Source organism: Myotis nattereri, assembly GCF_964212035.1.
Source record: "Myotis nattereri genome assembly, chromosome: 2".
Taxonomy (NCBI): domain Eukaryota; kingdom Metazoa; phylum Chordata; class Mammalia; order Chiroptera; family Vespertilionidae; genus Myotis; species Myotis nattereri.
In genome coordinates this window covers 170,803,457-170,823,186 of record NC_138076.1, presented here as the reverse complement: position 1 = coordinate 170,823,186, position 19,730 = coordinate 170,803,457, and the positions used below count along the sequence as shown (strand labels likewise).

The following is a 19,730-nucleotide window of genomic DNA, read 5'->3' as shown; positions in this document are numbered from 1 at the left end:
TGCTGGTGGTGGAAGCAAGCTCTGCTTTCAGAGGAAAATAATAAATGTTGAAATCAAATATAGTGGGATTAGTGAGAAGAAACAACAATTGTGGGCAAACATGTCTACACAATTCAGTAGCTTCTTTTGGGGCTCAATGAGAGAGACAGAATGGACAATGAGTAGGAGACCAAGACAATAATAGTTCAGTTAGAGCCAGGACAAGCTAAGTTCTTACTCACCTTAGGAGTGGAGTATGAAGACTACCACTGGGTATGTATGGGGCTTGACTGATCTAGGTTTGGCTTCTACTCTTCCACTTATTAGCTATATTATAGTAGGTAAGTCAGGTACCTTCTCTGAACCTGTTTCCACAATTGCAAAATGGGAAAACTTAAACCTAACCCATAGAATTATTCTAGAGATAAAATAAGAAAATGTATGCAAATCACTATTCTTGAGGCAGAACCTATTTCATTTAGCTCCTTGAATGGTTGCTGTTGTCATAACAGTTCATCAGTTAAGATGCCTGGCTGGAGGTGCAGCAAGTAGAATATTTATTTAATAATATTAAAAAAGGAAATTGATTTTCTTTCATTTAGATAACTTTAGATAGAGGGCATCTCTTTATTTTGGATCGTAGCATGAGCACCCTATTCATCATGCTATCTAATTTTCAGGAAAAGCACACTAAATCATAAACCATTGACTTGAAAAATAAAAATAATAAATTGTCCATTATGATAATATTTCTTCTTTTACATTGTAATTGCGGCTCAGGAGTACACTTAAAGAAATCTTTCATTGATTCCAAATTAGCCTACCTTAAAGATGCTCGCATTAAAACACCTAACTATTATTTGTATGTATTGTTCCCAAAGAAGAGATTTGGAGAAGTTCCCATTTCTGGCTCTAAGGCAATCATGTATCTGTATTGAAAGGCAATGGTACATTATTACTTGAAGTTTTTAATCTGTGTGTGTAGTTAATAGTGGTTTATTATTTTAAAGGAAACACAATATTAAATGTCCCAATATCTCTGACTGGGAGTGGGGGGTGGGGATCAATCAGCAAATCATTTTATAAACAATTTGGAACCCTTTTCAGAAATTAATTTCTGAATATAGTCAATCGCCTGAACAGCTTTATAATGATGTTGATTTGTCAATTCCCCCTCTAGTGAGAAGTAGTGAATTAAGTGCACCTGGGCTTATGTATGAAAAACAGCATATTAATTGTTTAGTATATGTGTTGCAGATATTCATAGAGCAAAGCCTGTGGCAACTGGCAAATATAATAATTTCACATTTACCTATGACTCACCAAGTACAATCCAATGCTTGAAGGCAAAATTGTATGTTTAGTTTCTATGATTGCCTTCATATTGCTTTTCTGTGCATTAAAAGTCCATTTTCAAAAAAAAAAGTCCATTTTCAGAACCATAAGCTTACCAATTATATGAATAAATATTTTGTGAGCATAAAATTATTTTCTGATAATTTTTGCCATCCTCCCAAAATCCAATGTTACTTTGTTTCTAGACATGCTCAAGGGTATTATTTGTAATATTTCTAAATATGATGCATTTCATGAAAAATCTGATATATTACACAGACATATTATATGGAGCTTCCAGCTCGTAACCGATGTACTTTTTAATGTTGGTTGCACTAATAATTCTATTTAAAATAAAACATCACAAAAGGCTTTGAATAAAATTATGAATAATGTTATATTTATGGAAATTGTGTCATCTTTTACTGATCATAAGTATGAGCCGGAAGAATTCATCCTTGAAGTGAGAGGCTTCCTGTATCACAATAACTTAGTTTACTGACATACAGAATGAGGAAGGCTTGAGATAAAATAGTTTGTTAGATTGTATATATATATACAATATATATATATATTCCTTTAGTTCTCTTTCTTGTGTTCTGTTCTGCTTTTAGTCCCCTACATAATATAAAATTCCATCAATTAATGATATGCACAGCCACAATATGTTAGTACCACAAATCTTATCATCATCTAAGCACCAAAGAAACATAAAAGTTGTGTCTTTTTAGGAAGTTGCAAAGTTTGATAGCCATTACTAGTAAGCACTAAATCATCCCTAAATCCATCCTGCTTCCTGATGCAGTGATATAGGAGTGTGCCATCAGAGTACCTAAGTATGATGAAAGATATCCTCAAGTGAGAAAGCCGAAGTACCCAGAAGTTGGGAGGTAATGTTCATTACTAGAAATATTCTAAGTGTAGAGCCAAATCTATGGGTTGGCAGTAAAAATTCCAAGATGGTCATAAACCACCTAGAGTAAATGTGCAGCTCAGCCTGCATATTTTGCAGGCTTTGTCAATGCCTTGCAGGGTAAGCTTAGACATAGACCCATTCCTTCACTTTTCAATGGAAGTCAGATTCCTTCTTCATGTGCTGCAGGCAGCAAATTCATTATGAAGACATCTTATTGTAAGACAAGATACACCATATCACTGAAAGGAAACTTTTTATTATAGGCATGCATTAGTATCAAGCAGAAGCACATATTGGCATGGCAGTTGGCTTTTAGGTGGGAAGATAATTGCAACATTAGAGCCTGACCCCCCCCCCCAAAAAAAAAGTCATGAAAACGCTTGCTATGGTACTAGTATACAAAAATATCTTTGGAGCAGACTGACCTAAGTCAAATCCTTTTGGTACCTTGTGCAAAATTGAACAAGCTGTTTCACTATTCTCTGAACCTCAGTTTACTCCCTTATTAAATGAGGAATAGCCTGCCTACCATTGCATAATTGCATGTGATTTACAGTGGATCAAATGCCTGCCACTGAGCAAGTCCATGACAAATTTGGTTTTCTTAGTCTGAATAGAATATAAACATATGGTTGATCTCCTAAATAGGATTTTCTTTCTCCTAAGTGGGGTTCTGAATAAGGAGGATGTAGTGAAATGTAGGTCAGGGACTACAGATTCAGTTTCCCTTGCTCTCTTCTCTATCAACAATCTGTTGGGTGATCTGGGAGGAGCTATAGACACCATCGCTCATTGTCTGTAACTGTAAAAGGAGGACCTTAGTTATTTCTTTATTTATGAATAGCAATCGTTATTCTTTCAGAACAGATGCTTGGCATATAGTGGACATTGAATAACTGTTGAATTAGTTGAATAATAGTTCAATGCCATTCTAGGGGGAACTTGAGTGGTTATTGGGAACTTCTGAAAGAAATACAGATTTGAGCCCTGGCCAGTGTTACTCAGTGGTTTGAGTGTCAGCCTGTGTGCTGAAGTCTTATAGGTTTGATTCCAGGTCAAAGGAATGTACTTTGGTTGTAGGTTCATTCCCCACCCCACTGTGGGAGGCAACCAGTCGAGGTGCCTCTCTCAGATTGATGTCTTTCTCTCCCCCTCCTCCTCCTTCCCTCCTTTCTACTCACTCTGAAAAGCAATGGAAAAAAATATCCTCCAGCCCAGCCAGTGTAGTTCAGTGGTTGAGCATCAACCTATGAAACAGGAGGTCACAGGTCGATTTCCTGTCAGGGCACATGCCCAGGTTGCAGGCTTGATCCCTAATATGGGACATGCAGGAGGAAGCAGATCAATGATTATCTCCCTTATTCTCTGAAATCAATTATATAATATATTGATTATATAATACTAGAGGCCCGGTGCACAAAAATTTGTGCACTCGGGGGGGGGGGGGGGAGGAGGTCCCTCAGCCGGGCCTGTGCCCTCTCGCAGTCTGGGACCCCTCCGGAGATAATGACCTGCTGGCTTAGGCCTGCTCCCTGGTGGCAGAGGGCAGGCCTAATCCCTAGGTGCAACCCCTGGTCGGGCTCAGAGCAGGGCCAATTGGGGAACTGGGGCACCGCCCCCTGTCATGCACAGAGCAGGGCGGATTGGGAGGTTGCGATGCCACCTTCAGTCACTCTCAGGGTAGGGCCGATTGGGGGGTTGGGGCACCGCCCCTGTCACACTCAAGGCAGGGTCGATGGGGAGGTTGCAGCGCCACCCCCTGTCACGCACAGAGCAGGGCCAATCAGGGGGTTGGGGCTCCGTACCCTGTCATGCACAGAGCAGGCCGATCAGGGGGTTGGGGAGCTCCCCCCTGTCACTCACAGAGTAGGGCCGATAGGGAAGTTGGGGCACCGCCACTGTCATACCCAGGGCAGGGCCGATGGGGAAGTTATGGCTCTACCCCGTCACAGAGCAGGGCCCGTGGGGTGGGGGGGAGGGGGGGTTGGGGCGCCGCACCCTGTCACACACAGAGCCGCAAGGCGATCAGGGGGTTGGGGCGCCGCCCCCCATCAGGCACAGAGCAGGGCCGATCAGGGGGTTGGGGCACCTTCCCCTGTCAGGAACAGAGCAGGGCCAATAGGGAGGTTGTGGCCCCGCCCCCTGTCACATACAGAGCTGCAGAGCGATCAGGGGGTTTGGGCACTGCCTCTGTCATGCTGATCCTGGTGCCTGGAGGCCTCGTGGCTCCGCTGATCCTGGTGCTTGGGAGGCATATTACCCTTTTACTATATAGAATAGAGGCCTGGTACATGGGTGGGGGCTGGCTGGTTTGCCCTGAAGGGTGTCCTGGATCAGGGTGGGGGTCCCCACTGGGGTGCCTGGCCAGCCTGGGTGAGGGGATGATGGCTATTTGCAGCTGGTCACACACCCTTCAGGGTGGGGGTCCCCACTGGGGTGCCTGGCCAGTCTGGGTGAGGGGCTGAGGGCTGTTTTCAGGCTGACTGAAGCTCCCAACTGCTCCTTTTTTTCTTCTTCTTTTTTTATTCTGGGCCAGCTTTAGCTCTGAGGCTTGGCTCCAGCTCTTAGGCCTCCACTGCTGAAAGCAGGTATCTGGTTTGTTTCGGTTGTATAATCGAAACATTGTTTCAACTCCAGCTCTGAGATCCCTGCGGGCTGAAAGCAGGTTTCTGGGGTTTTGTTTAGCTTCTATATTCGTTACAATGTTTCTTAAACTGCAGGCTCAGAGGCTGGCAAAGCAGGCGGGAACCTTGGTTTCTTCTGTCACTGAAGCAAACAAGCCTCATGTTAGTTTCAAGCTGCCTGGCTGCTGGCCGCCATCTTGGCTGGCAGTTAATTTGCATATCTCGCTGATTAGCCAATGGGAAGGGTAGTGGTAGTATGCCAATTACCATGTTTCTCTTTTATTAGAGGGGGGTGGGGGAAGGAGAGTCCCTCAACCCAACCTATGCCCTCTTGCAGTTCGGGACCCCTTGGGGGACGTCCACCTGCTGGTTAGGGCCTAGGCTGGTACTCAGACATCCCTCGTGCAGTCTGGGGCTCTCACAGTCCAGGATCCCTTGTTCCTTACTGCCTGCCTGCGGTGGAGGCAGGAGAGGCTCCCACCACCACTGCTGTGGTCACCTGTCGTGAGCCCGGCTTCTGGCTGAGTGGCGCTCCCCCTGTGGCAGTGCACTGACCACCATGGGGCAGCTCCTGCATTGAGCGTCTGCCCCCTGGTGGTCAGTGCGCATCATAGTGACCAGTCGTTTCACTGTTCGGTCGATTTGCATATTAGCCTTTTATTCTATAGTATAGGCTCCAGTGAGTATACACACACACAAAAATGCAGACTTGCCATTCATTTTGTTAGTGCTACTGTGGAATCTGTAAACCAAGCCCACTGTAGCCACCTCAGGCTTTTCATAATGGATGGTGTCGGTACAAGGACAGGGAACTGCGAGTATGCATGTTAGGCTTCTTTACTACAGCGTGTAAAATTGTTTTCCAAAAGGAAACTGAGTGTGATAGAATATCTCTCCCATAGGTGCCCAACAAGAAAAACAATGTATTTTAGCTTTTTTGTTTGTTTGTTTTTGCCATTGACCTCTGGACCAACAATCGTTTCAGAAAATTTTTCAGTTCACTGAGGGTATAATTCACAAACAACAAAATGTATTTTAGTTTTTCCATCCCTCTGCCCTGCCCTTATACTAGTATATCTTGTGTTTCTAGTCTCTTCTCTCTTACTTGAGGGTTGATCATTTTTCTCTAGCGCTCAGAGGATGACTCTTGACCTAAAACTCACCGAAGGAAGGAATGGGATGTTGGGCAGTTTAAATCCATTGCTCTAAAGGTTTTACTTTCTGTTCGTGTTATCACTGAGTGGTCCATGGGGGTCAGAGGCAGAGACTCTGAGATTGCTCCAGAATCTGAAACCTTTACCAAGAAAGATGAAAACAGAAGGAAACAACACAGGATACAGAAAAGCAAGATCCAGACTATTGTTTCCAAAAGCCTAAAGCATTCAAGACACAATGAACTTAGCCCAGGGTTGTTTTGTTTTCAGAAAATCCATCATCTAGACTTCACAAAGAGTGATGGTCCGAATATTTAACTACTGATAGAGCAGGGGTACTGACCAATCAGAGTGGACATTGCCCAATCAGAACAAATGCCAGCTGAAAATACAGTCAGTCAATTCATTCTGGTGCATACATTTTTACCATTAGTCATTGCAGAAACTACTGAAAATATAAAAAGGGAACCTCAGGTGTCAGAATCTCCTATTCTACCAAAATTGAATTTATGTTACACCAGCAAACGTATTTGAAATTAACAGAATCATAGTCTCTCTCCAGTTACTGACTTGTTGCCCTGCTTCCATTGACAGAAAACTCTTCTTAAGAGTTCTATATTTATTGCCTCTACTTCTCACCTCCTATTTTCTCTTGAACACACTACAATCAGGCTTTTGTCCCCAATATCAGCTTCCTCTAGAGCTCAGAGGTTTTATCACAATCAACAACCCTGATATTATGGTTAATTTTCAGTCTTCTTATTCAGAGTTTTGTCTGCATTCAACATCACTGATCACTCCATCCTTCCTGAACTACTTTCTTCACCTAGCTTCTCGGATGTGCTTTCTCCTGTTCTTCCTGTAATGTATGCCATTCCCTTTCAGTTGTTTGTAACATGAATATTTTATATTGAATCACATTTACCCACTGATTTCCACTGTTATTTTCCACAGAAAAAATGACCCCAATATTAAATACAAATTTTTACCTAGGACAATATATACTCTTTTGACAGCATGCAATTAATTTTCCTGAAGAGCCCCATAGAAGAAATTAGTCATTCAGACAATGGAATGTGATCATTACTAGCAGCATACATAGAGCCAGAACTGATACTGGAGCAGTGACATTTTGTGCCAAATGTGCGAAAACAATAAAGCACACTGTAACCAAGGGCTAACTGAACGACAGCCAGTGTCGGAGGAATAACATTGAAGTTGTTGTCTAATAACTTCTTTCGACTATATTTTACTCTTTCATTATTAGGAAAAGATGAGTTAATAGGAGTACTTATGTAAGTAAAATATATGCCAATTTATCATATAGTCAATATTCATTCTTTTTAAAAAGTACAGAATAGTTCAAGTTGTTGTTTGATGACCAATGGAAGACTTTATCCAAAAGAACCTATTATTGACTTATAACAACCTATTTCTTTAGACTTTTCACCAACTTTAGTTATCAGGCACTTGTCACAGCCTGTGGTTTATCTCCTGTCTTTCTTGTCTTTCCCTTACCGCCCCCCCCCCCCCGCACCCCCATAGAAGTCTCTAAAATGTCAAGCACTCTTTTCCTTGTGTACTGGCAAACTGCATTGCCCTAGCGAGGGCTATTGATTTCCCATTATTCCTAGATGCCACACAATGCATTTCTATTAGTTGTAAACACTTACAAGACTGACTTTTATTTTGTCCTTCATCACATCAGTCTGGCAGGGCAGGACATCTGGAAAGGAAGGCCAGTGCATTTATCAGACACTCTTCCACCGTGGTGCTTAAGCAAATAACACTTTCAAGGTGTCTCAATATAACAAAGCTTGTTTTAAAAAACCCACTGCCCTCTTGACAGAGCCTCATGGTAAGGTCTCTTAAAAGAAACAAACTACATTTACTTTTTAAATCTACTCTGGGATTGACTTACTTGCTTTTTTATAGGCATTATTATATTTCATTGATGAACGTTGGCTTCATAATTAACCAGGAAAATTCATATTGGCCTTTGCTAGTAAGAAAAATTACTGATAAAGAAAATACATTAAACAAAATAGGCCTTTAGGATAAATTAGATTGCTTGAGCAACAACAGTTTTGAGAGTTCATTGGTATCTTAGAATACACAAAAACGCATGCAAGAGTCAAGTTCTTTAAACATTTTAAGTGAAAATTTACACTTTGACTTGGATTTGTTTCAGTGATGAATGTGATCTGCCATCTCTACCACTTGTTGACAAAAGCCTATTTCAACCAGAAAGCCAAGGTTTTTTTCCTCAGAGGTTTTTAATCTTTTAAATAGCATATATGCCTCCTGGGAGAAAACTCCAAGAGGTTATAGAATTCATTTGCCCTTCAGGGGGGAAAAAACCAATAGTGAATATTAAGAGAAAATGAGAGTATAACATCTGAGAAAAGGGCATTAGTCAAAGGACATCTGAGAATCACCCTCATGCTGTTCTCCTTTGTCCATCATCCACACTTACTGCAGGCCATCTCTGATATTCCCCTTGGCCTTCACGACCTTTCTGGTGTCATCCTCTGTGGGAAATGATTCCCCCACCTTTTTTAAATCACATGTTGGTTTACATTATTTTTTCTTGTTTTTTGACCTGTATGGACATGTCTTATGAGCATCTTTACATTTACATGGTCGCTGAAAGGGTTTCTTGGATCATCCCAACATGCATTTTAACTAATTCCACCAACAGTAAATGCCTCATCTCACAATAGTTGCATTTGACCTCCACTTTCTTTCTCTAATTACCCACTATCTGCTTTCCTCTGTTTAGGCAAATGGCATAATCTTTAGGTTACACTATGATTCTAGTATACCTAGTTTATAGGGGAGAAAACAACTTTTTCTCACAATAAAGAATCTGAGGTTGATCTGTGATATTATTTACAAAAACAAATATTTATTATGTTATCTCTGTTTACGTAAATCCATCCTGAGTTTCCATTTACATGAAACCAAAAAGGGGTTGTTATATATCTTTAACTTTTAGAGAGCTCCATTCATTAATTGAACAAATATTTGAGCACTCACTATATGCTGAACACTATTTCAGGTATGGGGAATACACCAGTGAACAAAGCAGAAAAAAAAAAAAAACAACCCTGTAAGATCTCAAGAGCTTACATTCCAGGGGGAAAGACAGACAATAAACAAACATATAAGCAATGTCTACTATATGTCAAGGTTTCCAATGATTTTCTCAGCCAAGGGATCCCATGGCAACTTTGCCAATTAGAAGAAGCACAGTGTTGCCAAAAGGAATCAATCACTTGAGATTCTTAATAAGAAACAAAAATATCACCCAAACCAGAAGTACAATTCTTCAGGCCACCAATGCTCCTTGTCATCTGAAATCCTGTTGCTAGGACACTGATAAGCACAGAAAAGCTAAGGACACTTTATAAGCTGGGGAAATGTTGGTAGTATGATGTTCTGATATTCGTGGATCTAAATTCAGGAGGAATAGAGAATAACAATGAGAAATAAATATATCTTTAAAGAGGCTTTTGAAATCATTTCAAACTTAATGCCTTTAAATAGTAGATATACAAAGTATTATATTGAAAAATGTTGGGTATTTTTTTTACTAACATTAAAGAATCTACTATCAGTTCTACTCTGAATGGTGATCAGTACTTTTCAGTAAAATCTAATTTAATCTATCTCTTCATTTCCTCAAAAATCAAGTGACCAATCCTTGACCCCAAAAATAAAAACTTGTGTTCTGATACTATGGCTTTAGTTTAGCAGGATAGAGTAATCAGTGTTATTTCATTTTTTATCCTCCCACAGTTCTCTAAATATAAATGAAGCCTCTTCCTTTGCTTTGGGGAATTGAATGCCAGGTGGGGAATTCAAAACAGTGTTGGTTTCAATCTTGAGTTCCTCTGCATACCAAGTTCACTTCTTTGGCCCTAAGGCATGCCTCTCAAAGAGAAAACGTGGGGAAATGCTGAATCCAGGACTGGTATATCCTGAGACCATCTTGCCTATATAGTTAACATGGTCCTGAAATTCTGTCCCAGTGTGGTTCATGAATAATAGGGCCACATTTGGACAGAATCATATTTGGACAAATCAGTCCAAATTACACATCCAAATGTAATTTGGACATCAGTGTTCAAATGTGATTTTTATTGCTGTAGGCCATAGTATGTAAAAAAAATGAGATTAGATAGACACCATGGCACTGCTCATTTATTTTTACATGGGAAATATGCCCATCTGAATGGCAATGGATTGTCTGTCAGAGATGCAGCGAGATACAAAGTTGGAAGTCTGTTCATCACCATGAGCTGATGAGAACTGGCTGGAATAGCATGTGTGGTAAATAATTTTTACATCTCTGGAGCACCAAGGTGACAGACCTCTGCAGTTATTGTTAGGTTTAATATCAGAAGGTAGTAATGAAGCTTTTAATTACTAAATACTGATAACATTTCTTGAAGAACAAAATAAATTAATACTTTTTTTAATATGCAATCACAGGATCAGCCTGGATCTACCCTGGTCTTAGTAGCCAAACATATCTTGCCTCATCATTCTCTTAAGTCAACATTTTTATCTTGTGTCCAAAGTACATATTTAACATTTATGCATAAAGAAATAAAGCCAAGGCTATCATGCAATTTGTGTATGAAATTGGCTGTACACCCATAGTCACAATGCCAAGAGAATCTCGGTATTTGCTATCAATCACCCGTTATTCAAATTTCCCTCATCAGTTGGATTACAAGCCAACTATTTCTGGGACAGTTGTTTAGTGGAGAAAGAATTACAGTTATTCTTGTTCAAGGTAAGGTCAGATAAAAATGAGGGCCCTCTTGGAATGGGGGTGGGAGGAAAATAGTTTAAAGCTCCTCATGGAACTGGCTGTTGATGAAAGGCAAGCAGGCATTACTGTCATTAGCGATTCTCAACTAGAACCAGATATAGCAGGTAAAAACAATTTCGGTTCTGAATAAAACATAGTAGCTGCAGTCACTTTTCACAGTTAAAGACAGAATGACCTAGCAGAAAGTATGTATTGTTTGGGCCAGGTTCTGCCATATGGCAGCTATGTTACATTGTGGCAACTTAACCTCTCTGAGGTAAACTTTCTCACCTGTGAAATGGGTTCATAGCAAGCTTTCAGGATAATTTTGTATATTAATATAAATGATATAAATATAAATAATATAAACATAAACATAAATATAAACATATATAAATATTGCCCAGAATGATGCTAGAGCATTGCTAGTGATCAATAATTTATATCCAAGTATCCAGATTTCCTCAGCCTTTCATTTCACATATTGCTATGTAGTAGTGGTGCCTCTGTCCTCAACCATTAAAGTCTCCCACCGTTATTTCTGGAGGTTACCACAGTGTGACCCATATTGCATGAGAAACCACAAGGCTACCTCCCATGTCTCTTTGAGGGAAGGTGCTATTCCCTATGGCCCTCTCCCAGCACCCTCTGGGAGAACTCTGATCTGACTGAAGTCTTAGTCAGAGACCTCAGGAGGCCAGTGCTGTGCAGTGGGAAAGGGCAGGAAGGAAAGAGGGCCTTCATCCTTTCTCTTCTGAACCTTGAAGCAGTCTTCTGCATAATCCTCCTGAAAACAGACCTTTTGGTTCCTCTGCTTCACTCTCAGGATAAACCTGACCTTGGAATCATGCTAGGAAATCAACTGTGCTTGTGGGCATTTCCTTGCCCCTTCCCTTGGTCTCCAGCAATGTGCTATGTGCTGTACAGGCATTATTTCATACTCCCAGGAAGCCTGCGAGATGGAGATACTTAATCCCAAATATAGGTGAAGAGACTGAAGCCTAGGAAGATTTAGAACACTGTCCACTCCCCTCCTTCAAGTAAATACCTGGATTATTACCAGGTATTCTCCATTAAGATGAGCCCAAGACATCCTGAAAATAGTAGCAATTATTATTATTACCATTCCACTCTGTCAAGTAAGGCCAAAGTTTACACTGATTCAATAATGAGTCTGAAGAAATATGCAGAGTAGAAATTGAAGTACAAAAACTAGAGTAGCAGGGAGAGAGTGGAGGCAGAGACTGAGGAAACAAGTTTTGAAAAACAAAATATGGTAATTATAAAAAATAATGTAAAAGGGGCAAATCTAAGAGAATATATGTATCATCTCTTTTTTATTAATCCTTTCAAAAATTTCTTAAATGGTACCAGCTACTTCTCTCACACTTACCCTCAAATTCCCTTCCTTGAGCCCTTAAAAAAATAAATAAGTAATACTATCCTATATAATAAAAGCCCAGCAACCAAATGGCAGAACGACCAGAACTACTGGTCAACCAGTTGCTATGACATGCACTGACCACCAGGGGGCAGATGCTCAATGCAGGAGCTGCCCCCTGGTGGTCAATGTGCTCCCACAGTGGGAGCAATTGCTCAGAGGGTGGGTCCACAGCTGCTGGGCTGAATGGGATGAGCGGTGCTCCCACAGGGGGCCAATCCCCGCAGGCCATCCCCACCAGTGCACAAATCCCATGCACTAGGCCTCTAGTAGTCCATATAAAGAGTAAGAATTTCTCTTCCCTTTAATCTCCATTTCCTTAATTCTTCTTTCTATCTCCAAGTACAGGTGGGAAATAATTGAGGAACTATTTTTTGATGAATGGAGTTTTGATCCCAGTCTATAATAAATCTCTAGAGATTATTTTCAAACTAAAACCAATTTCATACCCCATAGAAACTTTAGTTTCATGGAATGAAAAGCCAAATGAGAACAATCCAATAATGTCTTTCCAAAAAGAAGGTACACTAAGTACAGTTGCCCAATTACTACTGAGAATTATTCTCTTTCTTAAACCAAGAAATAAAAAGGAAAATTGTTTTACCGGTAATGCTTTGTGTTCTTTATCCAGGGCTAGCAAAAGATACTCTGGTTATCAATCTCTTTGTTTACCAAGCGTAATTTTTCATGGGAGATGTCAGTTATATTTATCGAAAAGCCAAATCAATTTCAATTCTCCTTGCAGGAGTCTTGTTAAGTAACACAGAACAAGATAGTATCAAATGCACTTTAATAAAATTCAATAGTTCACAAGTATTAGTACCAATCCATTTTCTATTAATATTTTATTTATTTATTTTTGATATATTTTTATTGATTTCAGAGAGGAAGGAAGAGGGAAAGATAGAAATGTCAATGATGAGAGAGAATCATTGATTGGCTGCCTCCTGCATGCCCCCTACTTGGGATACAGCCCACAACCTGGGCATGTGCCCTTGACCAGAATTGAACCTGGGACCCTTCAGTCCTACCACCAACCCTCTATCCACTGAGCCAAACCAGTGCTCTACTAGTATTTTAGATCAAAACATTCAAATACTAGGGCTCTACTAGTATTTTAGATCAAAATAGTCAAATTCATTTAAATAAAATGCTTTGAGTTTTCTGAATTTCCCAAATTACATGCCTACTTGCTGCTAATGTCTGAAAAACAAGGAGAGGTGAGACCAACAAGATATTTCCATACCTACCAATAGAAAGGGATGATGTTGCATCATTTTATTTTTCTTCTTATGTACTTATTCCTTCTTGGCCACTTGAAGTGATCCATAAATCAAGAATTAATAAACATTGAAGGCTTCCTGTTTACCACCACTCACATGTTCTCCTTTCTCCAAGGCCTGTTTTCCCTTAATCAGAATTCACAGCAAAGAGGAGAGGGGAATGGACAGGAAAACCTGCAACATGTTCGGGAACTGTATTATTAACGCACCTCTATTAGCTGCATATATAGAAGTCTTGGGAAATTCCAACTTTTTTATACTGAGATAATGGATTGAAGTTTTAAATTAGTATTTTGTGTCTTATTTTTTCAATATTCAAGTTCTTTAAAAAATATACACTAAATACAGATCTGATAATTTAATGATTATTTCATTATTAAAAGTGAAAATATCTGTACTCATGCCTATGGATTCACCTCAAATGTTTCTTTATATTTTGTGTATTCTTTCTTCTCATGCTAGTTATGAACTTTAGTTTGATGCCTGTATCCAAAAACCAAGAGCAGGTGAAACTTCTGAAAATACCCTGATTTGTGAAAGGGAGGGTTAGCCGACTTGGTTTTGCTTCCACAACCAGGAAATAACTACTGACAGTTTGGGAATTAATTCACTGTTTGTCTCTTACGTTAGCATGTCAGGCCCTCCATGGTTGGGTTCAAACTAGTGCTAAATTGCAAGAGAGCAGGACAGGGGTATTTGGCCGTGATGTACACGGAAGAATTTTCTTAAGTGAGTCAGATCCTTTTTACTTCATCTTGTTACATAAAACATGCTGTTATAGGGTTTATATATTTTAAAGGTAGTGAAACAAATTTACCCTATATTTATAAAATATGGATTGCTTGCTTCCTATAGAAATTTAAAATCAGTTCTCCAGAAGAAAAAGATAAACCTGTATAGATGCAAATCCATTCCGTATTGGTTTCTTAGTACCACATTAAAGAGAAAAGCTGAGGATATAAGTTATGACTTAATGTTGATTTTGAATGCACACCGCTACCTAATGTACATAAAATAACCATCACCGAATGAAACTGATACATCCAACAGCTTGGCTGAATTGAAATGATTTTATAAGTGCTTACAAAAAGTCAATTTTGGGATGTTTCACTGCTTAGGTACAAAACAAATCACAAATATGTTTTTATGTTGATTTTCTCTGATAGGACTGGGAATTCCCACATTTCATGGGAGACGTTGATGTAAATCTCCCTGGCTTGCATACGCCTCACATGCAGTTCCAGATTCCTTTCTTCCAGAAGATCTTTAAGGAAGAATATCGCATTCACATAACAGGTATGTTATAACCTTGAATAGGATTTGTCTCCTACTTAGAGTAATGCTAGCTTCTATAAAAAGCCAATGGCGACACTGTATAGGCACACATAAATATAACTTTTGTTCTTACCGAACAGTACCAGGCGGTTCCCAGTGGTTCCAGATTGACTGGGGCTCTGGGCTGTCACTCTGGGACTTGCACTGCTGATGGCTTTAACAAGTGCAACTTCAGGCAGTTGGGAATAAAGATAATGGGGAAAATGGTTAAGAAGGGTTCCCTGTTTCTTAACCACCTTGGCCTGGAGCAGAAACATGTCATCTCCACTCACATTTTATTGGCAATAACTAGTCAGGAGGGTGCGGGGGGTGGGGAGGGGCGGGAATGCAGTCCCTGGTTGGGCAGCCACTTTTGCTGTCAGACCTAGTGCTCTAGCACAGGATTGTCAGGGGAGAGGACAAATCCTCAGTGTGGAGAGGTAGTGAACTCCGTACCATAGGTAGTCTACAATTAGCCCACTCCCTGTACCACCCCCACCTTTTGTTTTGTTTTTTTCATTGGTGGGCTTCCTTTTCACAACCTACAGCTCAGTAAATTTTTTCAACATGAGCACTCTTTGTGCTTTGTTCTTCATTTACGGCTGAGATCAAAACAATGGTAGCTCCCATCAGACCATCAGCCTTCGGGGACCCGGTCTCATTTGATTGAGTACAAACCTCCTTCTGTGGCAGAGCTCATGTTTGTCTCCAGTGATTCTCTTGTGGCTCCGCAGATGATTTCACTTTCAGATGTGTCCTGTGCTTGAAACACCTCCAATATGATGTGTTATAATATTCTTTTGTGGCATCTCAGTCATTTGCTTCTAAAAAAAGCCTTCCTAGGGTTATGCTTTATACCTTTTATTTCTTTTCTAACAAGAAGCAGACAGCTGCGTGGCCAAATGAAGGATGGCATTAGTTCCCAAGCTGTTCAAATGCAAGTCGCCCGTGTGTGCACGTTTTAAGGACAATGGCCGAGGATCCCACACCTGCTATGATAGAAACTGCTGAGGAAATCTGTGCTTACACTACCGTCTGTGCTCCTGAGTAAAAATAGCCTGAACACAGGAAAACGTGAAAACATGAGCACTGCAAAAAGACCTTTGCTTCTCAACTTGAAGGCTGTTTTTTTGCTTTGAGCATGAGGCGACCTTTCTAAATTGGAGAATGAGCTCATGAATAGGGAAGATGCAGCAGGTTGCTTTTCCTATTCAGAATGAATGAGGCTCATCTATTAAATTCACCAGGTAAATCAATCAATTTGAGTTCAGGTCACATCGTGTGGTTTCAGAGTCCCCACTGAATCTCGGCAGCATGCTCCCCTCCCAGACTTCTGAACGGCCATCATGCACATGGCATCGTCATATCCCTTTGGGTGGGCTTTTGCCTGGACCATCTGTTCTTGCTATCAGCTCTTGTCCCAGGCCATCATGGCCCGAATATTGTCTCGGACTGAATATCAGAATCCCCATCAAAATTATACTTCTGGAGGGTGGACTAAGAGGTTTAAAAGGGGAGGGGCAGATTCAGAGAAGCCATTGATTAGAAAAAAAAAAAAATCAAGTTGTTGAAAGTATTGAATTCGGGACTATTTTGCATGGCTTTGTCAGAAATACTGTCATTTAAAGACAGGGGCAGTTTTAAGTTTTGTGGCCCTCAGAGCTTACACAATTTGGGATGCTCTGTTTAAAAACATGAAGAGAAAAGTACACCTGAGAATGACAGTGAGGCCTTGGCAGGGGACGCTTCAGAGCCCTTAGCTTTGAGGTAGACGCTCCTATGCCTTTGAGTGTAAACCTTTGTCCCGCCAAGTATTATTCTGCAAAAAACTTAATGGAGTCTGCATGTTAGTAAGTGTGCCAGGAGGTGGGAATATATTGTGATTAAGGCTTTTGTGCAGTGTTTGCCAAATTATGCTGATTAGCATAGCACCTGGGGAACTTTATACATATACTGATTGTTGGGTCCCGTTCTTAATGGTTCCCGCCCAGTGGGTTATGGGCAAAAGCCAGGGAATGGGCCTATTGCAAAGCCTCCCTGGTGATGCTGATCTTTGAGAACTTCTCGGTGTGATTGAGAAGGCACAGTTGAAGTCAGACTGTCTCCGGAGTTGGGCCAAGCATGCAAATGTCTGGGTGCCTGGACCTGTGGGGGACGGGGTGGGGCGGGGGGCTTTTGAGGGTTCTGCAATTTAAGTTAAAAATAAAATAGGGTACATGTGGGCCTTGCGGTGAAGGGATTCACCCAAAACAAGTTAAATTTAATTTGTGCTGAGAAGATATATCTTTCCCCAGGCCCACCCCTGATCACATTTCCTAGGAAATGGTGATAGAAAAGAAAGTCCTAACTTCTCCCCTCTTGTTTTTCTCAGTTACTGTCTCTTTGTTCTGCTAGTTGGCTGACGAGGTTGCTGAGGCCACTCTGGAGTGCCGCCTAATCTCCTGTGAAAGGCCTTGGACTTTATCTGACTTTGTAAAATCATTGTTTCTGGGCAAACTAAGTAAAGTCTCCAAACCACAGGGCTCTGTGTTGTATTTTAATAGGCTCAGTAGTTAAGTAGCCCACGACCGTCCAAGTGCACTGCAAACCCTGACTTGATCAGCTTCTCCAAGTGCTGCTTCCTTCCTTAGAGAGACATCAACGCTTTTCTTACTAAGCAAATGTGGTATCATCACTGGGATACCCTCTATATCCATCAACAGTTATCAAACTTTAGTGTGTATGAGAATCACCTGGAGAGCTTGTTTAAAAAAAAAAAAATCAGCCCAGCTAGTGTGGCTCAGTGGTTGAGCATCAACCTATGAACCAGGAGGCTGCAGTTCAATTCCCGGTCAGGGCACATGTCCAGGTTGTGGGCTCGATCCCCAGTAGGGGGCATGCAGGAGACAGCCAATCAATGACTCTCTCTCATCATTAATGTTTCTCTTTCTCCCTCTCACTTCCTCTCTGAAATCAATACACACACACACACACACACACACACACACACACACAGTGTCCAGATTATTATGACCACCTAACGTTTGTAGGCAAATTAGCTATAATTTCACGCTGAAGTTGCTAGAGGGCCAGACCATTATAAACGTCTGAATAGCACAACATACCTACGTATCATTGCTGATCAAGTTCATCCTATCATGTTGATGGCGTATCCCAACGGAGATGGCTTCTTCCAACAAGACAATGCGCCATGCCACGGTGCTTGTATTGTGCAGGAGTGGTTTCAAGAACATGAGGGAGACTTTACCTTGCTTAGGTGGCCCCCACAATCACCAGATCTCAATCCAATTGAGAATTTGTGGGACGAAGTTAAAAGAGCCATCAGGCAGCTGGTTCCACAACCATCAAATCTCACAGAACTGGACAGTACCATTCATCAGACAGACATGGTGTCAGATTCCTTTCATCACCTTTCAACATCTTGTGGAGTCAATGCCAAGAATAATCGCCGCAGAATTGAAGGCAAAAGGTGGCCCAATGAAGTATTGATGGGGTGGCCATAATAATCTGGCCAGTCATAATAATCTGGCCTCTCAGTGTGTGTGTGTGTGTGTGTGTGTGTGTGTGTGTGTGTATGTTACTTATTATTTATTTATTTATTTATTTATCTGTCAGCTGCACACCCAGAGTCGGATGCCTGATGTACGTGGTGAAGCCTGAAATCAGCCATTCTCCAGGCACCACCAGGGATGCTTATGCAGGGTGCCAGGGGACTGCACTCTGAGAAACACTGCTGCTGAGAAACATTTTCTATAGTCAGAATTCCTCTCATCTCAGCTTTTTTTTTTTAATGATCTGGCTTTATTTACAAAGAAAAGCGGCAACAGTGCTGCCATTGCAGGAATGAGTGGAAATGGCTGGGGCCTCTCCGGACAGGCCGACTTCATGACACAGGGTCCCAGACCCAGGCCTCTCAGGTTCTTCTTCTCGGCCCCGATGCCTGAGAGGTTGATGGGCCGGCAGGCCAGCTGCACAGGTTCACAGGCAGGCAGTGTGTGTGACACTAAAGTTCACGACCACAGCTGGCTAATGTTCAGGGCCTCAGGTGATTTTGGAGCCAGAGCCCAGGGTGTTGCGACAAAAGTAGACATGTGGGCACTCCAGAAAGGTGAATGGGTCACTTTTGTCACCTCAGCTTTATATGCAACTCCTAAAGCAAAGTTAAGGGTGAAACTGCAAAGTTCAATAGAAATGGGTGGCCGGTGGGTAAGGAGATGGGAGAGGCCTGCCAGGAGCTGGAAGTTCAGAGCCCAGGCAAAGAGAGGAGGCCCCACAGAAGAGCATGATGGGAAAGGCCTGGGAACCACAGAAGAAACTGGAGCTGAGGTGGAAAGGACCCTAGGGACCCCACGTAGTTCCATGTGCTGCTTTCTCTACTGTGTGTGTTCTGCACTAGAAGAGGTTGGACAGGGCCTGCTAGGGTTTCCTAAGGGTCAAGGATGGCCATACCCTGACGTCAACATTGCGGCTCAGTGATCTACAAAGGGTGTGTGGTGCACACTGAGGCAATGGAGCATAGAGGTTTGGGCATAGGCTCCAGCTCCACCATTGACAGCTCGCATGGCCTTTGTCAAGCTCCATAACCACTCAGTGGCTCAGTTTTCTCATCTGTTAAATGGAGACCGTACTGGTACTTACCCCTCGGTTGCTATGAGAATTAAATTCATTCACATGTCCGAGGTACTTAAAACAGTCTGCCATGTCTTAAGCACTCAAATTCTCACTGTCTTTACCTAACACTTTTCCATGTATCCATTCAGGGTTTGTGTTTCTATTTAATTTTAAAACAAAGTAAAACATTAGGCAGTCAAAGAAAGGCACTCTGATTATTTATCCAGTATTCTGAGTTCTCTACTGTGACT

The 19,730-nt window shown here is 41.4% G+C and overlaps 1 protein-coding gene across 2 annotated transcripts in view; it reads left to right on the top strand.

The window, feature by feature from the left end:
• TMEM117 (transmembrane protein 117) overlaps positions 1-19,730 on the top strand; it is a 443,674-nt gene that overhangs the window by 413,881 nt on the left and 10,063 nt on the right. For both annotated transcript variants that reach the window (XM_081084824.1, XM_081084825.1), the window contains exon 7: positions 14,721-14,850. In XM_081084824.1, the coding sequence (XP_080940950.1) occupies positions 14,721-14,850 (130 nt within the window). The remainder of the gene's footprint in view (positions 1-14,720; positions 14,851-19,730) is intronic.